The sequence below is a fragment of the Trachinotus anak genome, unplaced genomic scaffold (genome assembly GCF_046630095.1).
Source record: "Trachinotus anak isolate AG129_WGS33_773 ecotype Australia unplaced genomic scaffold, CSIRO_AGI_Tana_v1 ptg000002l, whole genome shotgun sequence".
NCBI lineage: Eukaryota > Metazoa > Chordata > Actinopteri > Carangiformes > Carangidae > Trachinotus > Trachinotus anak.
The window spans coordinates 19,501,189-19,525,231 of record NW_027273853.1 but is presented as its reverse complement, the minus strand read 5'-3'; the positions used below and the strand labels follow the sequence as shown (position 1 = coordinate 19,525,231).

General features: G+C 41.9%; 4 protein-coding genes across 8 annotated transcripts; 2 read left to right on the top strand and 2 right to left on the bottom strand.

Annotated features, from left to right (window-relative positions):
* Positions 1-732: 732 nt before the first annotated feature.
* On the bottom strand, positions 733-7,279 carry cnot2 (CCR4-NOT transcription complex, subunit 2). Of its 2 annotated transcripts, none has more exons than XM_071504421.1 (15): positions 7,146-7,279; positions 5,981-6,109; positions 5,805-5,877; positions 5,382-5,529; positions 5,049-5,231; positions 4,873-4,952; positions 4,220-4,345; positions 3,855-3,979; positions 3,604-3,721; positions 3,089-3,245; positions 2,641-2,702; positions 2,081-2,130; positions 1,873-1,973; positions 1,413-1,557; positions 733-1,322 (listed from the first exon to the last, which is right to left on the bottom strand). In XM_071504421.1, the coding sequence occupies exons 2-15, from the start codon at positions 6,095-6,097 to the stop codon at positions 1,236-1,238; spliced, it is 1,572 nt and encodes a 523-aa protein (XP_071360522.1). In that variant the 5' UTR covers positions 6,098-6,109; positions 7,146-7,279; the 3' UTR covers positions 733-1,235. The 2 variants fall into 2 exon arrangements, with proteins under 2 accessions (XP_071360522.1, XP_071360514.1); XM_071504413.1 differs by lacking the exon at positions 7,146-7,279 and adding an exon at positions 6,692-6,826 and having other exon boundaries at positions 1,055-1,322.
* A 2,001-nt stretch (positions 7,280-9,280) lies between these two features.
* Positions 9,281-11,687, top strand: lrrc10 (leucine rich repeat containing 10). The gene is made up of 2 exons (XM_071487979.1): positions 9,281-9,405; positions 9,668-11,687. The coding sequence occupies exon 2, from the start codon at positions 9,763-9,765 to the stop codon at positions 10,624-10,626; it is 864 nt and encodes a 287-aa protein (XP_071344080.1). The 5' UTR covers positions 9,281-9,405; positions 9,668-9,762; the 3' UTR covers positions 10,627-11,687.
* A 956-nt stretch (positions 11,688-12,643) lies between these two features.
* LOC139636310 (seipin-like) lies at positions 12,644-15,679 on the bottom strand. The gene has a single exon (XM_071504264.1). The coding sequence runs from the start codon at positions 15,387-15,389 to the stop codon at positions 14,124-14,126; it is 1,266 nt and encodes a 421-aa protein (XP_071360365.1). The 5' UTR covers positions 15,390-15,679; the 3' UTR covers positions 12,644-14,123.
* A 39-nt stretch (positions 15,680-15,718) lies between these two features.
* On the top strand, positions 15,719-23,956 carry fnbp4 (formin binding protein 4). 4 transcript variants are annotated; one of them, XM_071504085.1, is made up of 17 exons: positions 15,719-15,912; positions 16,461-16,532; positions 16,642-16,772; positions 17,517-17,691; positions 18,229-18,376; positions 18,519-18,621; positions 18,714-19,058; positions 19,204-19,396; positions 19,516-19,601; positions 19,738-19,842; positions 20,178-20,311; positions 21,309-21,478; positions 21,672-21,964; positions 22,102-22,219; positions 22,639-22,832; positions 23,071-23,228; positions 23,434-23,956. In XM_071504085.1, exons 1-17 carry the CDS (start codon positions 15,789-15,791, stop codon positions 23,519-23,521), a joined length of 2,637 nt encoding a protein of 878 aa, XP_071360186.1. In that variant the 5' UTR covers positions 15,719-15,788; the 3' UTR covers positions 23,522-23,956. The 4 variants fall into 4 exon arrangements, with proteins under 4 accessions (XP_071360186.1, XP_071360170.1, XP_071360177.1 ...); XM_071504069.1 differs by having other exon boundaries at positions 15,722-15,912; positions 19,516-19,655; XM_071504076.1 differs by having other exon boundaries at positions 15,722-15,912; positions 19,492-19,601.
* Positions 23,957-24,043: the final 87 nt, after the last annotated feature.

The window sequence follows — 24,043 nt, the reverse complement described above, 5'->3', positions numbered from 1 at the left end:
CTTCTTTTGCTTTGGACTCAAACCTCAGTGGATGATCTCCATGTTTAGTTTTTGTTTTTTGGCTGAGAATCAGGCCTTTCCTTAAATTACATTTTAATTTTGTATTATTTTGTTGTAAGTGCCCACAGTGCCATGTGACACCCTGTCCAGCAGATCCAGAAATGTCCTGTTACGTCCACATATTGCATCCATGCTCACCTCATAAAAACGAGGTACAAGGCAGGGCAAAATTTCTTCCAAAATAGATGTCATATATATATATATATACATACATATATATATATATAGCAATCATATATACACATTCGTACATACATACACTAATTTATGTGATGCAAAGAAACAAAAAATGTACACATTTCTTACAAAATTGTAACAAAGACTGGAAAGTGTTTTGCTCTGGAACATCATTGTGTAGCTATTTAGCCTCTGCGAGGATTTGTCCACATTTGTGGACACCAAAGTAGTCTCCCAGATTTGTGTCCAAGTTCAGCTGGCACAGAACTCACAGACAGACAGAGGGAGAAACAAAGTATGATGGTGGTGCAAATACAGAGGTTGTGAAGGAATCAAAGTAAACAGAGGGAAGAAGAAAAAAGGTGAGATGAAAAGGGACGCATGTGGAAAAGTAGCTTGAACCCTCCCACCCCCCCACCCCCCCACCACTAACCCCACCCCCCTGACCAAAAACAAAAAATGAAGAAGGGGAAAAAAAGAGATTATCAGGGAGTGTTCACATAAAAAAGCACAAACAAAATTTTGTGTTCTTTTATTACTAAATATAGTGCAACAATTAACATTGCATTTCTTTCACCCTTTTACTTGAATCTGACGAAGTTAACTTTGCTTCCCCCGCATTTTTTTCTGTTCTTAACACTTGTAAATACGAGGTGTGACTCTTGTTCTGTTGTCACTGTCCAGTGCCACAAGGTCAGTCCTCCTTTCTGGGAGAAAACAGGCTTCAGATTCAGAGACGTAAACATAACACAGACCCTGCTGAAATCAAGACAAAAAAAAAACAGGAGGAACATAAAGAATAAAAACAGAACAAGTGTTGGTGTTTTGGGCAGCATGTAATTTTGGAAAGGCAGGGCAGTTTTGATGGTGGCGAGGACCCCCGCAGTCAAATAACCAAATCCTCAAGGAATAAAAACCAAGCTGTGTGGACCACAGCGCCACTCCTGGACACCAGTGTTGTGTGCAGGAACAGCTGCGGCCTTTGGACTGGTCGGGCCTTAGAAGGCCTGCTGGGCTGGGTTGTAGTTGAACGTTGTTGGCACATGAGGCCTCTCTTCCAGCTTGTCATACTCCAGATGAAATTCCTTAGAGATGCAGACACGGTTTTAATGTGATTTGAAAAGCTCTAATCCACAACAAAAGTGGAAAGAAGCAGCAAAAAGACAAACTCTTACCTTGGCTACTTTCCTCCAGTTAAGACAATCAAAAAAGTAGTAGGTGCCCCTCTCATAGGTGTTGGTCTTCAGTGTAGGCTCCATGCCAGGCGCCCTTGTTATCCAAACCCGCTCTTCTTTGTGGTACCTCCAGTCCCGGTTAAAGCTGGAGAGTGAAGTTATGAAAAAGGAATACGGCAAAAGGGAGGAAAGCCAGTCAGTGACCTGTGACCATCATTACATTTTCACATCAGGAACCTCAAAGACTTCATGAATCAAAGTTTCACTCTAAAGAGAGAAGAGCTGCCGACAGCCTGCCACACACATACATGACTTATTTGTCGAACTCTAAAATTACTTCAAAAGGTCAAAGGTTTGTCAGCCATGTCCAGACAAATCAACTTAAATGAAACAGTGTGAACTAAAGAGTACAGACAGACAATATTTCAGCAGCAATCACAACTCAGAGGGCAGTACTCACAGTTCTACTGCAGCCAAAAGTTGTAGTAGGTCTCCACCATTCATGTAGTACAGGTAGAACAACAGGTCTTCACCATATCGAGCCAGTTTAATTGCAGCCAACTAGAGACCGGGCAGCAAAGAATAAGGAGAATTAGTTCTGTACCCACATTCCCTTAGCTGAAGACTTCAACAACTTACTGTGGCACTGTTCTGGAGCTCATAATTACCTTGTCCCTTATGTGGATATTGGTTAAGTACTCAGAGGGAACGTGGAAGTCTAAAAAGGCAAGCACAGACATAAATTGAAAGGTCTCAAAAGAGTGACAAGAACATATATTATTAGAAGCCTTTTCTCTATCCACTGTCATGCCAATGATAAGATGGGAAGATTCATGCGTTTGTATACCATAAAAAATTAATACGATGCTTTTACCAAAGCAGTTACCCAAAAGGAGACGCTCACAATTCAGAGTCAGACTGTTACAATGCAAAAACAGAACCTTATCAGAATCTATGCATGTTTTCATTCATGATGCTCATTGCTCATTGAATGCATCCCAACTATATATTTGAAAAAAATCTGAAAAAACATAGCCTAAATATGAAATTATTGTGATATTTATTGGTTTTCAGTGACATCACATAGGGAAGCATGCAGCTAGATGAGGAGGTTTCATCTGGTTCCTAAAAATTTCTCTCACTCCAGACTAACTGACTCTGACCCAAATCTTTTAAAAAAGGATTCAAAAGTCTTCCCCTCCCCAAATATTTCACATTAATATCTTACCAATGTCTTGAGGTCGACAAGGTGATGAGGCCCAAGGAGAGGCGAACTTGGGGTACAAGTTTCTGTCAGAGAATTAAGTTGCAGTAAGTTCTTGCTACTATTAACATAAACTGTAGAATTAGCTTTTGCTCATTTGTAATTCCGAGTTCTACACAGAGAATTTATAGCATGACAATGGTATGCTAGTAAAAAGGAAGGCTAACTACAATTTAATCAGTGACAAGGAGAGCTGGACAAATGCCATTGTAACCATGATAATTATCTGTATCGGCAAAATGTTTTATGTAAGTCATAACTTTATTTAAAAGGCTACTGATTTTCATTAGTGACTTATCAATCCCATTTTCATTTGTTAGACTGCATGTTTTACCACCCAGTAGTCAGCTTGTACCCACTAGCTGGTGAAACCCTTAATGTAACTGTAAATAGAGTAGAACAACCATCTTACTCTGGTGAGTTTAAGTTGAGTCCCAGTGTCGTGAGGTCGCTCCCCAACGCCAGATGGACCATCCCAGGATCAGTCTCTGCCGCCCGGATAAACGTCAGCAGGCCAATCATTCCAAATTGGTCTGTCACCATTCCTGAGGGAATGTTCGTCACCCGACCTGCAGCAGCAGGTTGAAATCAGAGTTCAACAAACTGCTGAAACTGGGCCGTGATCTACAGTTTATACTTACTGTCAATACATTACCTCCACATTTCTAAACCACACTTTGTGCACGCATTGGAGAGCAAACCAAGCCAATTTTTTTTTTTTAAACTCGTGACAGACAAGTGAATGGAAAGATGATGATGGTCTGTATCATAGTGAACATATTCTTTTGGTTTCCTCACTGCAGCCTATCCAATAATTATCTAACCCCAAATGCAGGGTAGAGAGCCCAACTGCCTCACCCAAGTTGTGCGATTAAGAAGGGATGTCTCAGTGGAATTGGAGCGATACGATTGGCTGAGAGGTCTCACCATCGGGCAACACCTGGATCCCTTTCTTCTGGTTGTTGTTCTGTGCTGAGGCCGTCTTGTCTCCGGGGAACTTGGGCCCATCTGCATTGGATGTGCTCTTGCTTGTGGAGTTCAAGTTCTAAACAAAGAGAAACACTTTTTAACACAGGAAAATAAAACATGACAAATAATTCTTTGATGTGTAACCTTGACAAAAAGACAAAGACATCCAGTCAGAGTGTTGTGTAAAACCATCAGTGCCTCACACTTACAGTTTTGTTGTCATCATTGTTCAATGTGGGGTCCTTATAGTTTGGGCCAGGCAGTGCAGGGAAGTCCTCGTTATGGATGGAGAAATCCTGTGTCTGTTCAGTTGATGGCTTTGTCACCATGCCAACTTGATGACGATGAACACAATGAAGTAGAAATTATATAGGTTGCAATCAGCAATAAATTTTTTACAACAAACGGCAACCTACAATTCTTCTTTCTGTTAATTTAGATGTGCACTGAAACAAAGCTTTGACTAGGATTATGAAGCCAAGAAGCTGATAACCATTTCCTCTCCTGGGGGAACCCAATGCCTTTAGCTTAATGTGTGTTAAAATAAGACACTTTCGCCAGTCTAATGGCCTACCATAAGGAGCCCTTCCAGCCAATGGGTTGAGCACCGGTGTTGGGTTTCCAGTCCCTTCTCTCCGACTCCTGTCTGCTAACGCAGGGAAGTCTGACAGATCCAGTCCTGTGACATTTTCACTCCCATCTGCAGCAATAGGAAGGTTAGGAACTTGTAATGTCACCTTCATTGCAATTTATGTGTAATAATGTGGCAATTATTAACTTGATAATGTAATTTCATTACACTGTGACTGTAACTAAATGAAAAAAAATTGTCCTTTACTTTACTAAGAAATAACGTGTATAGTTGCCCACTGCCTGTTTCAGCAGTCAAAGAGAAATGGTACAATCGCATTACCTTTCATAGTTTTTTCCAAAAAAGTTATTTTACCTTTACAGATTTTCATCATAAAATATCCAGATTTTTCAGAAGAGCCACATCAGTTTAACCTAATGTCGCCACACATTTATAAAAAGTTGAGCATTCAGATTCAAGAAGACACCATCCACTACATTTTTACAGTGAACGAGGTTGTGTTGTTATAACGCTCAGAATATGATTTCAGTGTTCAATTCCTATTTTTTGTATTCTATATAAGCACAGCGTTTGTTTAAATAAAATCCAAAACTTGACGACCCGTAGGTTAACCCACCCAGGTTAAACATTCTCACCTGTGCCATTGAAGATGTTGCTTGATAGTGAGTTGTTTATCCCAAAAGCCTGATTGCGGTTCATACCAAATCCTGACATGCTGCAGTGAGAGAAGAAAACCAAATCAGAAAGATAAGGCGAGCTTCTAAACATTAACTTCCCTTACAATGAAGAACAAAGGTTTACATCTGTCTACCTGTTTATGGTGAAGGGCTGGCGTGCTGGCTGCTGTTTGGGCATACAGATGATACTGGGTGAGCTGCGGTTGGGGCTGCCCAGCCCCGAGCTGCCCATACTATTGGTCCTGCCGCTCATCCCAATGCCTTGACCGACCTGAGAGTGGTTCAGCATGTTTCTCGAGTTCATCGGCAATGTCCCCCTATAAAAACACAATCAGGGCTGATTTATTTTTAGCTCATTTTAGGGCAACTGCCATTTCTATTTACAGGTATTATTCACTGTTATAAACCAGAAGTGTGCGTTCAAGCTGTGTCTGCTAACTTAAACAAATGAACATCTTCATACACACCTGCTTGGTGATGGAGGGGTATGGAGGGACATGGTGGGGACCCCTGTTGTGGGAGTGATATGACTTGGTAGCTGCGTCCCTTGCGTTAAATTTCGGTTTAACTGAGGTGTATTGTTCCCCATGCCCCTTACCGAGAAGCCCAGTGCACCTGCAGAAAAACGTGGCACAAAAAGAAGACGACAAACAAATACTGTCAAGCAGCCCTGAGGAGATTCTTCCGCACTCTGTCCAAAAAACAGCTAGGAAATTACACTCATTAAGACTATCAGTAGCTCTGGTTTTACTAGTGAGACTTCCTCTAACAAACTGCTGAAGTAAATGTTCAAAAGTAATGTACTAAAATCCTAAGATTTCTTCCCACTCCAAGTATACTACATGACAAAACTGCTGTGACTGACTGCAAGAAAATGAAAAAACACTTACTTTGTGGACCATACAAACTTGCACCAAGCTGCGACAGCTGCCCTGACGACGATGGTGAGGGAGAGGACAGCATCTAAAGGGAATAGTGAGGACAGGACAGAGTAAGATGGAAAACGCTTCTCTAGTGTTAAGTCAAGAAATGACAGAAAGTGTGCAGATATGGGAATAAAACTCACATCTTTATCCGACCGATGTGGGAACATCGACGGCTGGTTGTAGTACATGCTTTCATCAGTAAAGTCGTTATCGACAACCTCGACAAACTCTACAAATTTCTTTCTAGCACCAAACATGCCTTTTGTCACCTGAGGAGAAACAACAGGGCTGCTGTTAAAGATGTGCACGGGAAATAAGTCAACAGCTACACCAACAGAGATACATTTTCACAAAGGTCATCACATTTTTAATCTAAATACACCGATTTCCTGGAACCCCAGTGTTGCCAATATCACGTTCAAACTTCAAAGTTTCACTTAAAGTAGTTTCAGTGTTGCACAAACATTATATTGCGTTTACTCTGCGTCCACTTCGCCAACACATCACTGACACAACATAAACCTAATATTCAATCAACTTACTATACACAGGGCAGTAATTTTCATGAGTGCACCCTTATACCAGGTTGAAAATACCGGATGCATCCTTTATTCTAATTTTTTTTGTAATTCACTGTGATATATTTGATATCCTGGGGATGTCAAAATAAAGTTTTGAGCAGTACGTGTTTAGTTTGTAACGATACACACGCATATGGGAAGATGTTGAACTTCCATAACAAAATAATCTATTTATTTTTTCCATAATACTAGATTAATGAATCAGGTGACAGCAGAGTTAACCTGTAGTTTGCTTCTTGTTCATCTTGCCCGGGTATTAATAGGTCTTACCTGGTGAAGAGTTACCATTTGACACTGTTGAGAAAATTAACAGCAACTGTGCTAACAGGCTAGTTAGCCAACACTATTGTAGCTAACGTTAGCAGGCTACCTGTGATCACTCTGTGTTAGCATAGCTAGCTTAACGTCCGTTTGTAAACGGGCTACCAAAAACAACGACATCATAAGACAACCTTTCAACTCCATAACACCCTGATTTATCAAAAGTCTATATCAGGAGGTAATTCAGGCCCTAGCTGCCTCTATATATCCACAGTGAGCTGTACGTTTTCTCGGCTTAGTTTACGCTCCGTTTGCAGCAGCAGCAGCTGCTGTTGGAGCTAAAGGCTAACCACCCGGACTGTATCGAAACGGAATATAACTACGATATAAATAACCCATGCTGAAGGGTTAATTTTGCTTCGAACCGATTTAGTATGACGAAAAATAAGTAAAATACCCGCACCGCATCAATTTCCCTTCTCTTCGTTAGATCCAAGATGGCTGTGTGTACTCTAAATCGAAAGGGGGATAGCCTTTACCCTCTGACCTTCCAACCTGCTGACCACTTCCGTACACAAAACCGAACATGACTGAAAATGTGCTCCACTTCACCATGTTGAACTATAACTAAGACACAGAGCAAGAAATAGAGACGTTGGGAAAAAAAAAAAAAAAAAAAAGTACAGATTTTGCAGTGAATGTAAAGACACAGTGTTGACAGTGTCAAGCCTCTGCCTCCCTCCTGTGATCATAAGGTGTCTTTACTGTGCCATCTGCTCTAGTCCCTACAGAGGAAGCCTCTCTCAATAATGTTAGAGTATTCAGATAATACAACACAGCTTTCTGACGGCCCTGTGTCAAAGTCTAGTTTTATGTCATTAAGGTTTTAATTGTGTCTGGATATTTCTACATTTATTTTTGTTTAACCCAATTACCACACAAAAGATCTGGGGCCAGGTCATCTCCCAGCATAGAAAACTGTGTACAGCCCACAGAAAGTGGATGAATGGGGTGTTCAGAGGCGCAACAGCTTTTTTTTTTTATAGGAACGCCCTCGCAGGTTCATCAAGACCTGATTCTCAAATTGTAACTGAAATACATTTTTCTTTTAATTCCCATATTTTAACAGGACAGAGCATTGCCTCTCATCCAGCTGCCTTCCCGGATCACCTTACTAGGGCAACAATAGATGTTACAAGAAATAATGACAGAGCTGGAAGGTTCTTGACTTCACACAAGGTCCAAATTAGTTGTTGTTCCCAATGCTTTCATATAGCCTACTGTACATCCAGTGGCCTTCCTCAGTAGATGAAGGTGCTCAGTCATCGTGGAGATAGTTTAGTAGGATAATTAGATTTAGATGGTTTATGAAACCATCTCCAAAAGAGCAGCTTCATCTGATGAGGACAACCATGAGATGTGGTTGAAAGGATACAAATGAGCCTTTCTAGACCTTTACTGCAGATATTTTCACAAGTCACAGCGGGAAAAGCTCAGGTGTAATCAATAATGTTAATGACAACTCCTTTGCACAAAGTGCTACAATAATCACATATTGGGAGAGTTAATTACACCTGAGCTTTTCCTGCTGTGAAATATCAAAATGTCTGCCATGAACACAGTCTGTTACAGCGGTCACATGTTTCAGTCTGTGTGCTCAGTCTGGGTTTGTACTATTAGCTGTTTGAGGCCCACAGGCAGTTAGTGGATAAGGAGAAGGACAAGTGCTAAAAACAGTCTGTCAGTGAGCGAAAACAGACGAGGGGGCAACCATTGCCCCCTCTGATAAAGAAAATGAAATTCCTCCCCTTTTTTATCTAGTTGGAAAATAGCACTAATGAAGGCATGCAAGATAGCATGGGCAAATCACACCTCAGGCAGGCAGGGATGACTAGTGACCTCTTACAGTTAAGGAGTTAGACTCCTCAAAGAGAAATAGATAGGAAATTATATTTTGCTTTGAAAACTAAACGCCTACAAGGAAAACTAAAACTTCAGTACCTGGACTTGGAGGATTTTTAGAGTGGGTATAGAGTGGGAAATCTTGATGCCACAATGAACCCACAGCTGATGTCCAAGCAATTCAAACAGGCATGTACAATGTGGCGCTGACAAAACACAGATCTACAGAGCCATACACCCTCCAACACGCTTCAGTACACCTCTAAGTTTTCCTGGGAACATGTAACTCAATTTTCCCTCACTGCTGGAACATTTCAAAACATGCAAAGATTAACTACAGGCTAAGTAAGAGTGAAACACATACACTCTCTCTCTTTGGCTTCCCTCTGAACATTGACAAATTCTTGAGAAGACATTGGAGGCCCACCTGTCTGGCCCAGTGGCACAGACCCAGGACTTCGTTCGGGCCGATTAAAACAGAATGTAAATGACCTTCTTTGCTCTTTCATCACAAAGCACTTCTTATGCTTATCCATGGCACCCTGCCCCTCCCTGTCTCTTTCTCTCCCACCTCTGTCATCATGGAGAAGAAGGGGGGGAAAGTCATTAGGCATAAATGGGGAGGAGAGAGCAGCTAGTGGTTGCTATTGCCATGAAAGTCAGGGCAAAGCTCAGAGCCACTGAGAGACAGTGAGAGGACTGCAATGGGGAATAGCTGCCCAGGGAATACAATGGGTTTTCAGCTCATTAAGTTGGATAAACAAATGGCTTTCTGTAGGAGATGCTAAGAGTCATGGGCATCAGCAGGAAAACATTGGAAAGTAGGTGTTTTTCAATGCTTATTATTATCATCTTTACGCATGTTATGTTTTCTGTTTCCTTTTGGATGACTGTTGATGCTTATTTTCTTTTTAAATAACTCAGCATCATGGCTTTTTATCACATTCAAGGGTGTAATACAGAATCATAATCATGTAATTGCTGTGACATGCAGGCTCATATGCTGAGGCAGTATTACAAAGATGTATTACATTGTTATCAACTTGTTTTGTTTTTGCATATCATCAAAATCAATAACTCCAGAGGGGCGGTGGAAGAGCATTAATGGGATGCCATGAGATTCATTAGAAGATGCCAACAGCCTGCTTGAGTGCAAATACTTGTCTGGCGCTAAACTGATGTGGAGGACCAGTAGCGTGTCAGAGACTGTGAGGAAGATGGGTAATGCCATGCGAGGCGTCATCGCCTTCATTCCCTCGGAGCGCTGTCAACGCTTCCTAGTGGGGGACCTGAAGGAGATGCCTCTTGATCGGACCCTGGACCTAAGCAGCAGGCAGTTGCGCCGGCTGCCTGCCACTGCCTGTGTCTTTGACGAGCTGGTTAAGCTCTACCTGAGTGACAACAACCTCAGCACTTTACCTGCTGAGCTGCAGGGCCTGAGGAAGCTCCAGCTGCTGGCCCTCGACTTTAACTGCTTTGAAGAGCTCCCTGCAGCTGTTTGCAGATTGCCCCAGCTCAACATCCTTTACCTGGGTAACAACAGGCTTTACTACCTTCCCAGAGAACTGAGAGAGCTCAAGGAACTTAGTACTCTGTGGCTAGAGACTAATTGCTTCACTGTTTTCCCGAAGGTGGTTTGTGAGCTCTCTAATCTCAAGACCCTGCACCTCGGTTATAACCAGATACGGAGTTTGCCGAAAGAACTTGGACAGCTGGAAGAGCTAAGAAGTATCTGGCTTGCTGGGAACCAGCTGGCAGAGTTCCCACCAGTGTTGCTGGAAATGCACTTTCTAGCTGTCATTGATGTGGATCGGAACAAAATACGCCACTTTCCAAGCCTGTCTCACATGCAGGCGTTGAAACTTGTCATTTATGACCACAACCCATGTGTTAATGCCCCTGCAGTAGGCGAGGGTGTCAGGAGGGTCGGACGCTGGGCAGATAGCTCAGATGATGAGCAGGAAGATGATGGGTCAAAAGTAGCCAGTGAGACTACGGCTGAGGTCACAGAAGTACAACCTGAGGAGGAGCACAACATTTAGGGGTCAAGGAACAGAGTGACCTTCAGCTGTGGCAAGGCCTATCAGCACAGGATAACATTCAAGTGGAACACTTAAAATGGACGGATGTGTGACAGGCTGATGGTCTTTGGTCCATATATGGTAAAACCAGTCATATGAACTTTAAGACATATAATAAGTAATAAGATAAGAATAAGACACTAGGTGAAAAGTAGACCAGAAATGTGGCCTGTTTGAAAAGAGATATTTGAATTTTGATTTTCTTTTTTTTTAAATTAATTTTGAAAATCAGATTTTCTGTTGTGAATTATTTTATCATCTATCTAAGACGAAGGAGTTTAACAAGTAGCAAACAGTCAACAGTATTTGCAAGTATTAGAATGTTTGCAGGACAGTAACACAGACTGACATTCATACTTTTCCATTAAATTGACTATGCAGTTGTTGTTGAGGGTATTCTGGGGGTCATCTATGAATTTGCTTAGTTCCAGGTAACCCTGACGTTAGCAGATGCACAACTTCATCATTAAATCAACAACAGGCATGAGATGGCGCTATATAAACTCAAAGGTTATGTGTGAGAACTTACTTTATCCTGAAGACACTGAGAAAAAGAAGAATGAAAATTGTTCCAGCAGAGTCTGAGATGATATATGTACCTGCTGAGGCTAAATACGGTGAGGTTTTTAATACAAGTGATGGATGGTTTAAGTCAATTAGTGGACTCCTTATCCAGACCAATGCATAATTCATCAGATAGATTGGGGCTGTGGCTTTGAATAAAGGCTGCTAATGGGCCTTAATATCATCGCAATGGTCCTGATTTGAAACAGATCATAAATGTAGCTTACTAATTCCTCAATGTACCAGGAAAATGTTCTGTAAACAAGATTATATGTCACTGATAAATATCATTTTGCATATTTTGAATCCTTTTTAAAATGTTAAAAGGAGATCTATAAATAGGCTGCATATCAGCCATTTTACTGGAAATGTGGTTATTTTTTAATGGCATGCACACACTGTAACAACTACTGTATTTTCATCTTCCATTCAGCTTCCCATTAAAGATAACAACACTTTGCTGTCTGTTGGTATTATTCTACAGGTTCAATGTAAAAAGACATCTTTCTGTTTTATCATTAAAATTTATTCTGTATGTCAGGGACAAACTCCTTCATGTTGTTACGGCGCTTGGTCACAACCCCAAATCTGAAAAGGTCCTCACATTACTTCCATGTGTTGACTCACAGGGTCAGGAGTCAGCTGAGTGAGATAGTGTGTTCTTTAAGTATGAAAAAATGTACGTAAAATGTCAACAAACTCTGGAGATATAACAAAGAAAAAAAGAAAAAAGCTGTGATTGTGATTAATGACAATTGATTATCTTATTTAGAAAAAGCATAAATAGCTAAAGGTGCAAACCCTCGTTCTAGATTCTAAAAACTTTAATTTTTAATCCCTTAGTCTAAAATATAAGTGTGTTGTGTCCAAAAAGAAATCTGTTTAATATCTTATCAAACAATGCAAATTGAAGTAATAATTATAGTAATGGTAGTTAAATTTTTAGTTAAGTCACTAGAAAAGTAGAGTTTAATACAACCCCGTCAACAATAACTGCTTATTCTTAAAAGCGCTTTCTGATTGGATGCAAAATATATTAATTAATATAAAAGGGACATCTGTTATATTTTTGACTGGTTATACATCCAGTACTCAACACACATTTTCCAGTATGGGAAATAGCAAGCTTGGACACATTAACAGGAGTAAATTAACTTTTTTCTTTATGCTTGACCAAAAGTAAAAGATTTACCTGTGGCTCAGACTCAGATTTTGGTCTCAACATTTCATACTATACAAAAATGGCACAAACTTTCCTGCAAACTCTACTTAAAACCACCACACTATCAGATTTTACTATAGACAGAAATATTGGTGACGGTAGTTTGAGCTGCTTCATTATTATCCTTTCAACCACATCTCATGTCACCCAAACTTATGTTAGAGGCATTAAAGAAAAAGATGTGCACCGCTGTATGTTTTTATTTGTTTAATTGAGTATCAGTGCATAAATAACATCTAGCCATGTAACTACAGAGGCATTCAGAAGTATATTCTACAAGACAGAATCCAAGATGACCAAGTGATGAGTGCTTCATATTAATATCTTTGGTACAAAATCCTACTTCAACACAACTTGCACAAACCCTCATTTATACTTGTTTAAACCCTATAAGCTCCCCTGAAGTGGAGGTCAATAAAATAGAGGCTGAGCTATATCCCAACAATTCCTACATTACCTTATTGTCATTAGCTTTACCAACAAGAGCCAATGTCACAACATTAGCTTCCCCTATCCTCATTCTGGATGTTCCTTGATGTTACAGACATGTTTAATGAACAGACCTATCAACAAACTTTGTTTCTTAAAAGACCCTTCTGAAATATCTTGGTTCTTTGTTGTGATGAAAAGACAATAAATACCATTTTCACATATTAAACCACACTGTGCAAACTGCATTGTAACAGACACTGAATACAAAGGTCTGATGTGTAACTTTGTAAAAGCACTGAACCCTTAACTTCATGTGCCACGGCAGTTAAGTCAGCCATTACACTGAGACAGAACGTCTCTATTTGCAAGATGAAGAAGAAATTCAACAAAATTCCTTTTATTCCTCAGGCTGGACTATTTGAAATCTTCTTCTAGGAATTTATTTAAAAACAAAGAGACTTTTTTGGGGCAAATTTTCCAAATCTAATTGCCATGAGAGAGCTTCTGAGAAAAAATATCACAAGGCCTGTTCCTGTGTAGCCTGTCTAAAGGGGTGTGAAACAGTTCTGGAGTTTCAAAATCCAAATTTAGTTTCAAGTGCACAGCAGCTACATTCAAAAACAACCAAGTCTACTTATGTTTGAACTGGTCAGTAAGAGGGTCAATGTCTACTTGTATTTTCATGAGAGGATTGTCTGGATGTGTGCCTCGGTTATTGTAGGCTGGCCATGATGTGAGAAAATGCCATCCTACATACATCAGAACAATAAAACACAAACAGGTTCAACTGACCTAAAAAGGGCGTGTAACTGTCAGACAACAGCTGAAAGCAATGCCAGATTCCTGCTGACAATACTGTTGGACAAGACAGAGCTGGAATGTAGCAACCTCCTGCTATGGGCACAATCAAAACACGAATGGCACAAACAAAAGACTGTAATAGCACTGTTGCCTTTAGGACAGCGTCCACTGAGCGGACAATAAGCAATAAGACATGAGCAGAGGTCAAAGTTACAATGAGGTAAACTTATCAAGACAAGACAACACGCTGTTGTTTGTTAGCTAAAACCACACAGGTAATATATTCTCATGCATCTGTATTTGTGCCAACTGAAACAGTGGGTTTGCATGAATCTATAGGCATCTGCCAAATCACTTCCCATCTGCTGAAGAGTGATGGGAAATGATATGGCATATGAACATACACTACAGGTACTTTAGGCGTGTGCAGCGGCATGGTTCACAGGCTCATCCAGGGCCCAGGTCTCTGTCGGAGTGTTGTCTCACTCTGGTCAGGCAGCGGGCATCCGTCCAACACCTCTGAGCCGTCTTTCTCATCAGGCCCCTCAGAGTCATGAGACTCTTCCTCCTTGGTATCTGGCGCATCATCCCCAGAGGCATCTGGGATAACTGAGGGATTCTTTGACAACAGCTCCGCCACTGTGTCACTTCTCTGGAAATCAGATTCATTCACAGATCCAATCTCTTTAGGAACATCAAGTTCCTTCTGTGAATTTTCCCTCTCCATGCGCTTCCGGGCCTCTTCTCTCCTCTGCTGGATGCGGGTGTTGTCTCCGATCATAACCCTCACTCTGACTTGGTCTGGAGGCCAGAGCCCACCCCATATGAATTGCAGGTAGCTGAACAGCACAATGACACTGAGGAAGGCGAAATTGGTGGCCACGCCAATCACTGCAGATGTCAGGGGGAAGTTGTACAGAACATAGCGTATACCAGTGAAGTAGGCGTGGATACGGAGCTGAGATGAGTAGATCTGCGCTCGTTTGGACTGGATCTCAATGACAGCACCGACAGTGGGTTGATAAGCATTTGTCTTGTAGTCTGAGAAGAGCTCAACTTCTATGAGCTGCTTCTGCTCAGCCATCCCACTCAGAAGCAAAGGAGAGAACAGTAAAGTATTGAGGGTTTGCAGGAGGCTGGAGCGATAATGCAGCATTGTAGATCGCCCCACTGACGAGACAGTCTTCCCACCCTTGGTATAAGAAGACATCTTGACCATGAACATACCCAACTGTTCATTCACGGGAGACTCTGGCATCTCTAACTCCAAAGATATTCGATAAGGCTGGCCGTAAGCCATCACCTGGTCTCTCTCATTCTTCATGAAAGAGATGTTGGCTGTGGGGAATGAACAAAGCGCTTGCTCTGAGGCATCACAATCAGAGGTGTAGTAGAAGTGCACAGGGGTGGAGAAGCTCACAGTGGGCATGTAGGAGTAGTAGAAGCTTCCATAGAGAAAGATGGACACCCAGAGCAGCAGACCCAGGACACAAAACAGGATGGCAGCCTGAAATAGGGTCCTCCTGGCTTTGAGGAGAGTCACAGCTGCCACATCGTGCAGCCAGTGGAAAACGGGTCCCATCGCAGCTCCCATCGAGTCTGATGCGGAACTCCCCGACCTCCTTCTGGTCCTGGTTTGGGCACTTGTTCCTCCTTCACGCCCTGCTGTCTGCTGCCGCTGCGGTGGATCCTTGTGTTCATACATCGGTGGGTGGCTCCTCTTCTAAACGGTGTAGCTAATTGCTTATCTTCACCCTCCCATGTCCCGTCTATTCAACTACACACTCGAGTCCGGGTGTTAGCTTTTGGTCCACAAGCTAGATCACTCGTAAGAAAAAAGAAAAAGAATGAAAGAAATAAAAAAAATATATACACATATATATATATATAAATACCCTTTGTTTCTAAAGATTCAACTCCGATGTCCCCTACTGATTTGGTGATCGCAGGGTGTCTAAGCTCGTTAGCAACTCAGCTTCTGCTAAACACAAAACATAACCCTATGATCCGGAAGTTCATGCCTCCCCTTGTGGCAGTTGATCGACACAGCAGAGCAGAGCCGCAACAACGACGCCAGCGACGGGAGCAGGGCCGCAGACGAGGGATGGGAAAGAAAAGTCGTCTAACAGGGGGAGCAGTCGGTCGGAGAACAATCCTACAGCTTTCACCTCCCGGGCTCCGTGCTGGGAACGCCGGAGAAAGGGAAGAAGCGCCCTCGGGATCTGATGGTAATTTTTTGGAAGCATGTTATCTCATGGCTTGTTAGCTTCAGGCTAGGCGAAGGCTAAGAGGTTGTTGCGGTATGAATTGGGCCCATCTGGTTAAAAAAAAAAAGACAAAAAACAATTCACTCAGCAACATTTAGCTACAGAATCAGCTAATGTCTGGTGCAAATATACATTGTCATCAAAAATAGCCTTGTGGGTATAGCTAAAGAAACGGAACTTTTATTTTTCATGTAGCGAGTAGACCTGGGTGTAGCTGCCAGCTTGCTAAGCTAGCGGTGAATAAGCTAGGAGTTTTCAAGGGCTTGCCAAAAATAGGCTTATGGCAAATGAATTGGCCAGCTAACCCATACACAATTAACCTACCCAACATATAGATACTGTTATATCTACTTTATACAGGAGTGTGAGGACGGTGCTTGTGTGTGTGAATAACGTTAGCTTCCAACCGTTAGCCAATCCGTGATCGTGTGTACCGTTAAAGGTTGTTATTTTGCTGCAGCTAAACTGCTGAAGCTCAGTGTTAACCTCTTGGCTGGCGTCAATTGCAGACGAGCAGGAGGGTGATGGACACAAATTCGTGAGACGCACAATCATGAAAGCTCCCGCAGTAAAGGCCACAGGTAAGGTAACTCTGTCTGTCTGTCCCTTTGTCTGTCTCCTAGCCAGTTGAAACAAGAAAAGACTGTCGTTTGAATGAGTTGAGTCAACTTGTTTTGTGTCCACCTGTAGAGGGGTTGTCCCTGCTCGGAGCCTATGAGGATAGTGATGAAGAAGATGCTGGAGACTCTCAGCGTTCAACTGCAAATTCTCAACACAACCAGTCAGCAGACATTGACAGTACACTGGCCAATTTCATGGCTGTAAGTATATACCATGGTGCACATTTTGATCCCTTGTTTCAGCCACTGGATTGTGAAATGGTGTTTATGTTGATCTTGTTTATGTTTTGTTTTAAGAAGTGTACCCTCAAGATAAGTAAGTTGATAATTACAACATACATATGTATTGTGCACAGTAGCAAGAAAGACAGTGCTAATTCAGTTTGTCCTATATGTAATTGAGGTGCACCTGTACAGAAATACACATTCCTGGTTCAGTTCTGTGTGACTGAAACAAACTGGTACATTTAACAAGTCCAGTGAGATTGGTCTAAAAACACAACAAACCAAACAGAGAAAAAGTTGAGTTATATCATGTGACTAATTGAGGGGACAGCAGGTTATGCAAAAATGAAAATTCTTCAGAATCTTGAAAAGAATATTACAAGCTTTCAAGATGAAGAATTGGGCAAACTGAGCCGTGACAGTAGCACAGTAAATGTAGTTATGAACTGGAAGGAAAGATTTGCAATTAGATCTATGGGCCAAATCCACCTTGGATAATTATAGACAGCAAGCAATTTAGTAGATAAAGAAGACTGCAGGTTTTGGTTTTCCAGATTTAGAATCAATTTTCTGTAGGTTTTGTAATTTGTTTTTTCAATTGATAAATAACATTATTACATTATAAGACTAGTGTTTGGGAAAGTGTTGTTCATACCTTGCACTGAAAATATATTATTGTCAAAAACATTCATTCCTGTTGCCGTTCTTTCCCCACCATAGGAAATTGATGCAATCACCACTCAGCCAAGTACAGATGATGCAACATCTCATCCTTCAGTCCCAACTACCACCCCACCCAGACCTGAGGTTAATACTCAGCAGCCAGCTGCCAGTGAAGAACAGACTCAACAAAGCACTGATTTTGAGTACAATACTCAGTGCTCACTAGCCGGAGGTAACTACCTCTAACACCCTAACAGGCCTAACTAGCACTTACTATGCACCTTTGTTGCATTTCTTTACCTTATCTCCTTGCACTTATTGAATGTTTTACTGTTTTACTTAGTAATTCCACCAAGGTCCCTCACTTTTAAGTTGCTTTGGATGAAAGCCTCTGCTAAATGAGTAAATGTTATGTCTGTGCTGTATTTAAGCTCAAATATGCAGCATGGATGTCTCCTCCTCTGCAATTGAGTCCTTTTCATGTCTCTGTTATAATACTTAAACAAAGCAATTGCATAATAATTATAGTTGTCTTTATAACACAATGAAATGAAGAATGAAGGACATTTTTTGCCAGCTACCTTGCAGCATAGCAGAATTTTGATATGTTTGGTCTAATTTCAAAATTGCTAAGCACTGACTAAATCACTCAGGATATAGCCTAAATTATGAACATTTTTTTGTTGGAATATAGAAATTGTGCATAAAATATCACCTAAAACGTGCTATCCTTTGTTTTGTAGCATCTCATGCATTTGCTTTTTTGCAGTGGGTGTAGAGATGGGAGATTGGCAGGAAGTATGGGACGAGAACTCTGGTTGCTACTACTACTGGAACACTGTGACCAACGAGGTGTCCTGGGAGCTGCCACACTATCTGGCTGATCAGGTGCAAAGCCTGGGGCAGTATGCCAACAGGTAGGAGTGACTGACAGAGAGACAGGGCGTATGATTGCAATTTTGTAAATGCCAAATAAAATGACTGTGGTTTCAGTTTTCTTGGTTTTGTCCCTAGTACAGAAATTCAGTTGTGTATGATGTGTTGCATGTTTCTTTGAAGCTCTAGTGTTAATGGCAATGGCACAGCTCACGGAGGTTATTACACAGAGGAAAATTCTGCATCTGCTGCAGCCCAGACATCAGTGAAAGAGACCAAAGTGAAGGCAAGTTCAACGCGAATGTGAATCAGCTTCTTCTGTGGTGTTTAAGAATTGTATTTCATTTTTAATTTATCACTCTCATGTTTTGTGTGAAGGAGGTCATCGAGAGTGTTGTAGGGCTCACAAGCGAAGAGGAGGAGCGCCGTGGAGTGGCTGCGTCTCTGCTTGGTCCTCTGATCCCCTCTGAAGTGAAAGAAGCAGAGGAAAAATGGAGAAAAAGACTGCTTAAAGGTTTGGATGAGACAGAGAACAGTTTGGATTCTGATGGAGAGGGTGTACGACCTGCAGAATCCCCCTCTACTCCTCTGCGTGACTCGGACTCGGTCCCCACTGCCCAGAAAGATCTTTGTACCAAGAAGCAGTTGGGAGGCAACTCGGATGGTGAGGAGGAGACGGAGGAAGACACAATGGAGTTGGAACTGGCTCTGGAGAGGAAAAAGGTGGAGATTTGAAGCTGGCTTTTATGTGTGCAACTTTGTTAGCTGGAAGTTGTCTTTTAGTGCACAGCAATGACATTCCAACATTAGTGACATATGTTAATGTCACTATTACCTAGTTTTAACATGACTGACATCTGACTCCTAGGCTGAGCTCCGGGCACTGGAGGAAGGTGATGGGAGCACCGGGGCTTCCAGTCCTTCTTCTGAGACAAGCCAAGAAGCCTCTAGTTCCCGTGCTCTTCTACTGAAGAAAAACCGGTGGAAGACTGTCTTCCCCTCTGCTGCCAGCCCTGACTCTAACAGCAGAGGCTCAGAGCTACAGGACAACACAGAGACCGGTGAGTCCAAATGTTTACACATGCTAGTGAAGGATGATATGCATGACAGGGACATGTAAATTACATTTTTTTTAAATCCTAGGATTTTTATCCAGAAATTCCTCTCTTGTGTCCTATAGCACCCCCTAAAGTCCCTGAGAATGTTGCAGAAGGAGAAGAAAAGGAAACAGACAATGCTGAGGAGAAAACGGTTCCAAAACCTTCGGTAAAAGAAGAATTGGAAACGTCTGAGCTCAAAGTGGAAACGCCCGAGCTCAAAGTAACAGCAATGTTACTATTACTAACCATAATAATTGTGATAGTCTCTCAAAGACATATTTTAATGCTGAAAAAATATCTAGTTTCAGATTGGAGAATTAGCCAACACCTTAACCAGCAAGATGGAGTTCCTGGGGATAAACAAAAAGGCAATCTCGAACTTCCAATTGCTTCTGCTACAAACTGAGGTGAGAGGATACTTGTTCAGTTTCTAAGCAATATTACCGTAGCTTCCATTTTAGCTATGCCAGTGCGACTTCTAAAATATTTAACGCTTAATTTTATTTCATATCATTTTTGCACATAGCCATGTGGTAGTACTTAATATTTAAAATTGTCATAATAATCCATCACACGGTGTCATTTTGGAAACTTACTGTAATTACTCTTCTGTGTTACTCATTTATCTTGTTGCTCCTCTGTGTTTGTTATCTCTTTATTCATTTACCTTTATTTTTTGGGTTTTTATCTCACTCTTATCTCCCCCTTTCTCTTTTGCTTTATTTTTAAAATTGTCTTCCAGACACGGATCGCTGACTGGAGGGAGGGTGCTCTGAATGGGGTCTATCTTCGCCGCAGGCTGCAGGAAGCTGCTGAACACATAAAATATTACGAACTTAACGCCACCCCTAAAGGCTGGTCCTGCCACTGGGACAGGTACGCGCTCCTTACCTTTCACATCTCTAAACTCCCTCGTCCCCCAAAACTCTTACCGTGTGACTACACCCACTTCACTGCTGAGGTTGCAGACTTTGTAACATGACTTGGGGAGAAGCTTAAGCAGTTCGAGTGGATTGAAATAATTACCAGAAACAGACTCTTCAGGTTTCTGTGATACAATCCTGGCACTCTGCCTTGCACGCACTGATAAGAGAGCATCCACTCTGGGCCAGCCTGCTTCCTGTAAAATAGACCTGCCACAGAGAGGACTCCCTGTCCCTATTACAGACTGTTAAGCCCTTTGTTGTAAGGGCAAATGTAGACTGATTATGGGTCCAATCAGTGGAAAGTTTGGGGGGGGGGGGTATGGTAAGAAGGTTGGTCGCGTGGGAGAGCTTTGCACTTTACAGGACTACAACCCCCAGAATGCAATGCAGACAGAGTGACGCCCTGGAAGCGACGAGTGTCACGCATCAATAAAAGGTGAAGATGGAGCAATGACGGGAATCCAGCAGGTCAGACCAACTCTATTTCATATGTCTTCCTGTTTTTTATTTTCTTCTTTCTGATGTGAAACGAGTTGATTGTGTGCTTGTTATTTTCTGACCTATGGTTATTGTTGATGATGTTGATGATGATACTTCCTCCCTGGCGTCTTCCTGTGTCTGGGTGGGAATGGTTGTCTAAAACGGAACAAATGTGACAACCATGGTGTGAGCTGCTGAATGCTACTTTCAGGACCTAGAGATGATTTGTTTTGATTTATTAATTTTGAGAGCAAGGTGGGTTCCCTATCCACATTCATAACCACACTCTAATTGGGCTCTTCTTCTGGATGGCTAAAGTTGCTGTCCATGTCAACACCCCTGCCCCTTTACTGTGGCCTTTATGTCCACTCCCTTGCCCCACTGTCCCAGGGTATCATGCCACTCAGCCAGTTGCCAGGCCAGTCGTTGAGACTCTTGTCTTTTATCTCTGTTGTCCCACTCTTTAGAGAGCACAGGCGGTATTTCTATGTGAAGGACCGGAGCGGTGAATCCCAGTGGGATTTCCCAGCAGAGGAGGACAAGGGGGAGGACCTGAAAGGTAGCCAAGGTACCCAGACACAGATTTCCAGCCAAGGGGATACCAAAACATCACCTGTATCTACTGGTGGGGTTACAGGTCAGTCTATTACTACTGCTGCTGCCCCTTGTACTAAAAAATCTGCCTGTTAAGTTTTGTCTTTAATGATTTTCGAGAGGAAAAATAAGTGTCTGCTATTGAACATGTGCAGGGATAATATCAGGTGAACATTGCTTTGTTAAAATGTTGTCTCTCACAAACACCCCATGTTGTTGCCTTTTTCCAAAAACAGGATCTACTTATGCTGCTGCTGCCCCACCAGCACCCCCTCCACCCAGTGCATTCTGGTCCCCATCCCAACCTCCTCTCCCCGACAGCCCACCACCACCTTCCAACTACCCCCCACCTCCGCCACTCCCCCCAGGCTCTCCCCCTCCACCTCCTCCTCCTCCTGACAGTGATGGAGAGATCATGGAGGTGGAGATGGAGATGGATGATGACAATGACGGGGAGCCTCCAGCACCTGGAACTGAGGAAGATGGCAGCGGGAGGCCTCCTTTACCACCAGCCACTGCTGGCATGAAGGTATTGGTGTAATCAAGTTTCTTCTTTAATTATTTTCTTTCTGTAAATACTGTGCCTGATAGATTTACATGTTTAGATTCAGAATATTAATGTGCAGAATTGTTGAACTTTTGTTGTATTTCTTGTCACTCACACAGATTGTAGAGACATCGGGTCCATTGGGGAAAGGTCAGAAACGTAAAGCTGGTCAGATGAACAAAGCCATTACTATTGGCAGCAGTCCCATTCTCTACACCCAGCCTGCTGCCAGTGCAGGTAAACAGATATCACTACACATCTGCAGTTACATTACATGATAGACATTAATTGATTTATCTGTGTAAACTGCATTATTACACATCCACTGAAACAAGAGTAGAACCCAATTTCAATGTCCACCTTAAACACTGAACCTTTATGGTGCAAGTGCCTCCAATCATAAAAGCAAAGAACATGAAAGAAGTATGTATATATGTGTGTGTGTGTGTGTGTGTGTGTGTGTGTGTGTGTGTGTGTATATATATATATATATATATATATATATATATATATATATATATATATATAAGGAAAGTACAGCATTGTAAGACCTCACTGTCGCAGTGCAAGAGTGGTAATTCAAACAAGCAATTGCAATACCTTTAGCAACATTGAAATGCTTACCCCATAATGCTAAGGTTTCTCTTTGCCTACAGCTCCTCTAATGTCAGCAACTGCTTACTGGGGTGTGCCGGCTGTCACTGCCCCATTGGTTCCATGTGAACCTCCTGTCCCACCTGTCCCAGCCCTACCGCCTCAACCACCACTGCCACCATCCCAGCCACCCTTTGAACCTCCTGGGGCCAAAGCTCTACCCACAGACAAGACCAAGAAACCCAAAAAGGATAAGGTTAGTGTTGGCGTTTTACATTTTACATTAAGTGTCAAAGGATAGTAGTAGATATGTTTAAAGAAAACTTTGTTTTAATACCAATGATATTGATTTTTAAAGCTACACTATAGGAGCTCTGGAAATTATGATAGCAAGTATACACAATCAAGCCATCCTTGTAATCTAATTTTTAAAGTTCACCTACAAAGAACCTACAGTTAATTTTTCACTTTTGATACACTCATTTGCTTTGTAGTCAAAGAAGAGTAAGACCAAAATGCCTTCCCTGGTGAAGAAGTGGCAGAGCATCCAGAAAGAGCTGGATGAGGAGGAGAAGAGCAGCTCCAGTGACGAGGACAGAGACCAGCTTAACAAGAAGAGTATTGAGGAGTGGAAGCAACAGCAGCTCGTGACGTATGTTTCCATGCAATCTCCAATCATCTTTTTTCAATGCTCTAAAAATGTATTATAGTTTAATCAAATTGTGCATATACTGTACACCACTGATGTTATACATATGTAGCTGTGCTGTTCCTCTGAATTTACATCTAGTTCCTTCAGTTTTTTTCCCTTCTGAATAACCCTACCCTAACTGTTTTGCTGTTTATATTTTCTCCAGAGGAAAAGCGTCAAAGAATGCCAACTTTGAGGCACTTCCTGATGATTGGCGGGAGCGACTGAAGAAACGGAAGATGAATAGCACATAACATCTAGCCGGTGTCATACACTGCATTTTTTTTAATCCACTCCTATCACTACCATAAAGTCATCCTTCCCCAGTTTAAGTTTTGTTCAGTGATCTGTGGACTTTTTTCTACCATTTTCCTTGTTCATGATGCAGACTTGTAAAGGCCCCTACATGGCAGGCCATTCACCAGAGGGGTTTGAATGTCCTTTTTGTCCTGTTTTTGTAGCCACAATTGTATATGTGCCAAATGTCTTGAGTTCATTGGCTTATGAATACTTCACCACCATGTAGATGACCACCACAATTTGTTTGGAGGGACTGTCTATTTTATTGAACATTTTTACAACTGTGTACATAAAATGTATAGGGGGTTAAGCCATGTTTTTGGAAGGGGAGGGAATGTCATTGAGCTTGTACATTTTGTAAAAAGTTATTAAACGGTTTTTTCCAATGACTTGTCTTTATTGTCTGGTTTTACACGCACCTTATTTTTTAAGATGCTGTAACAGGAAAAAAAAATATGAATCCACTCCCAGCATTT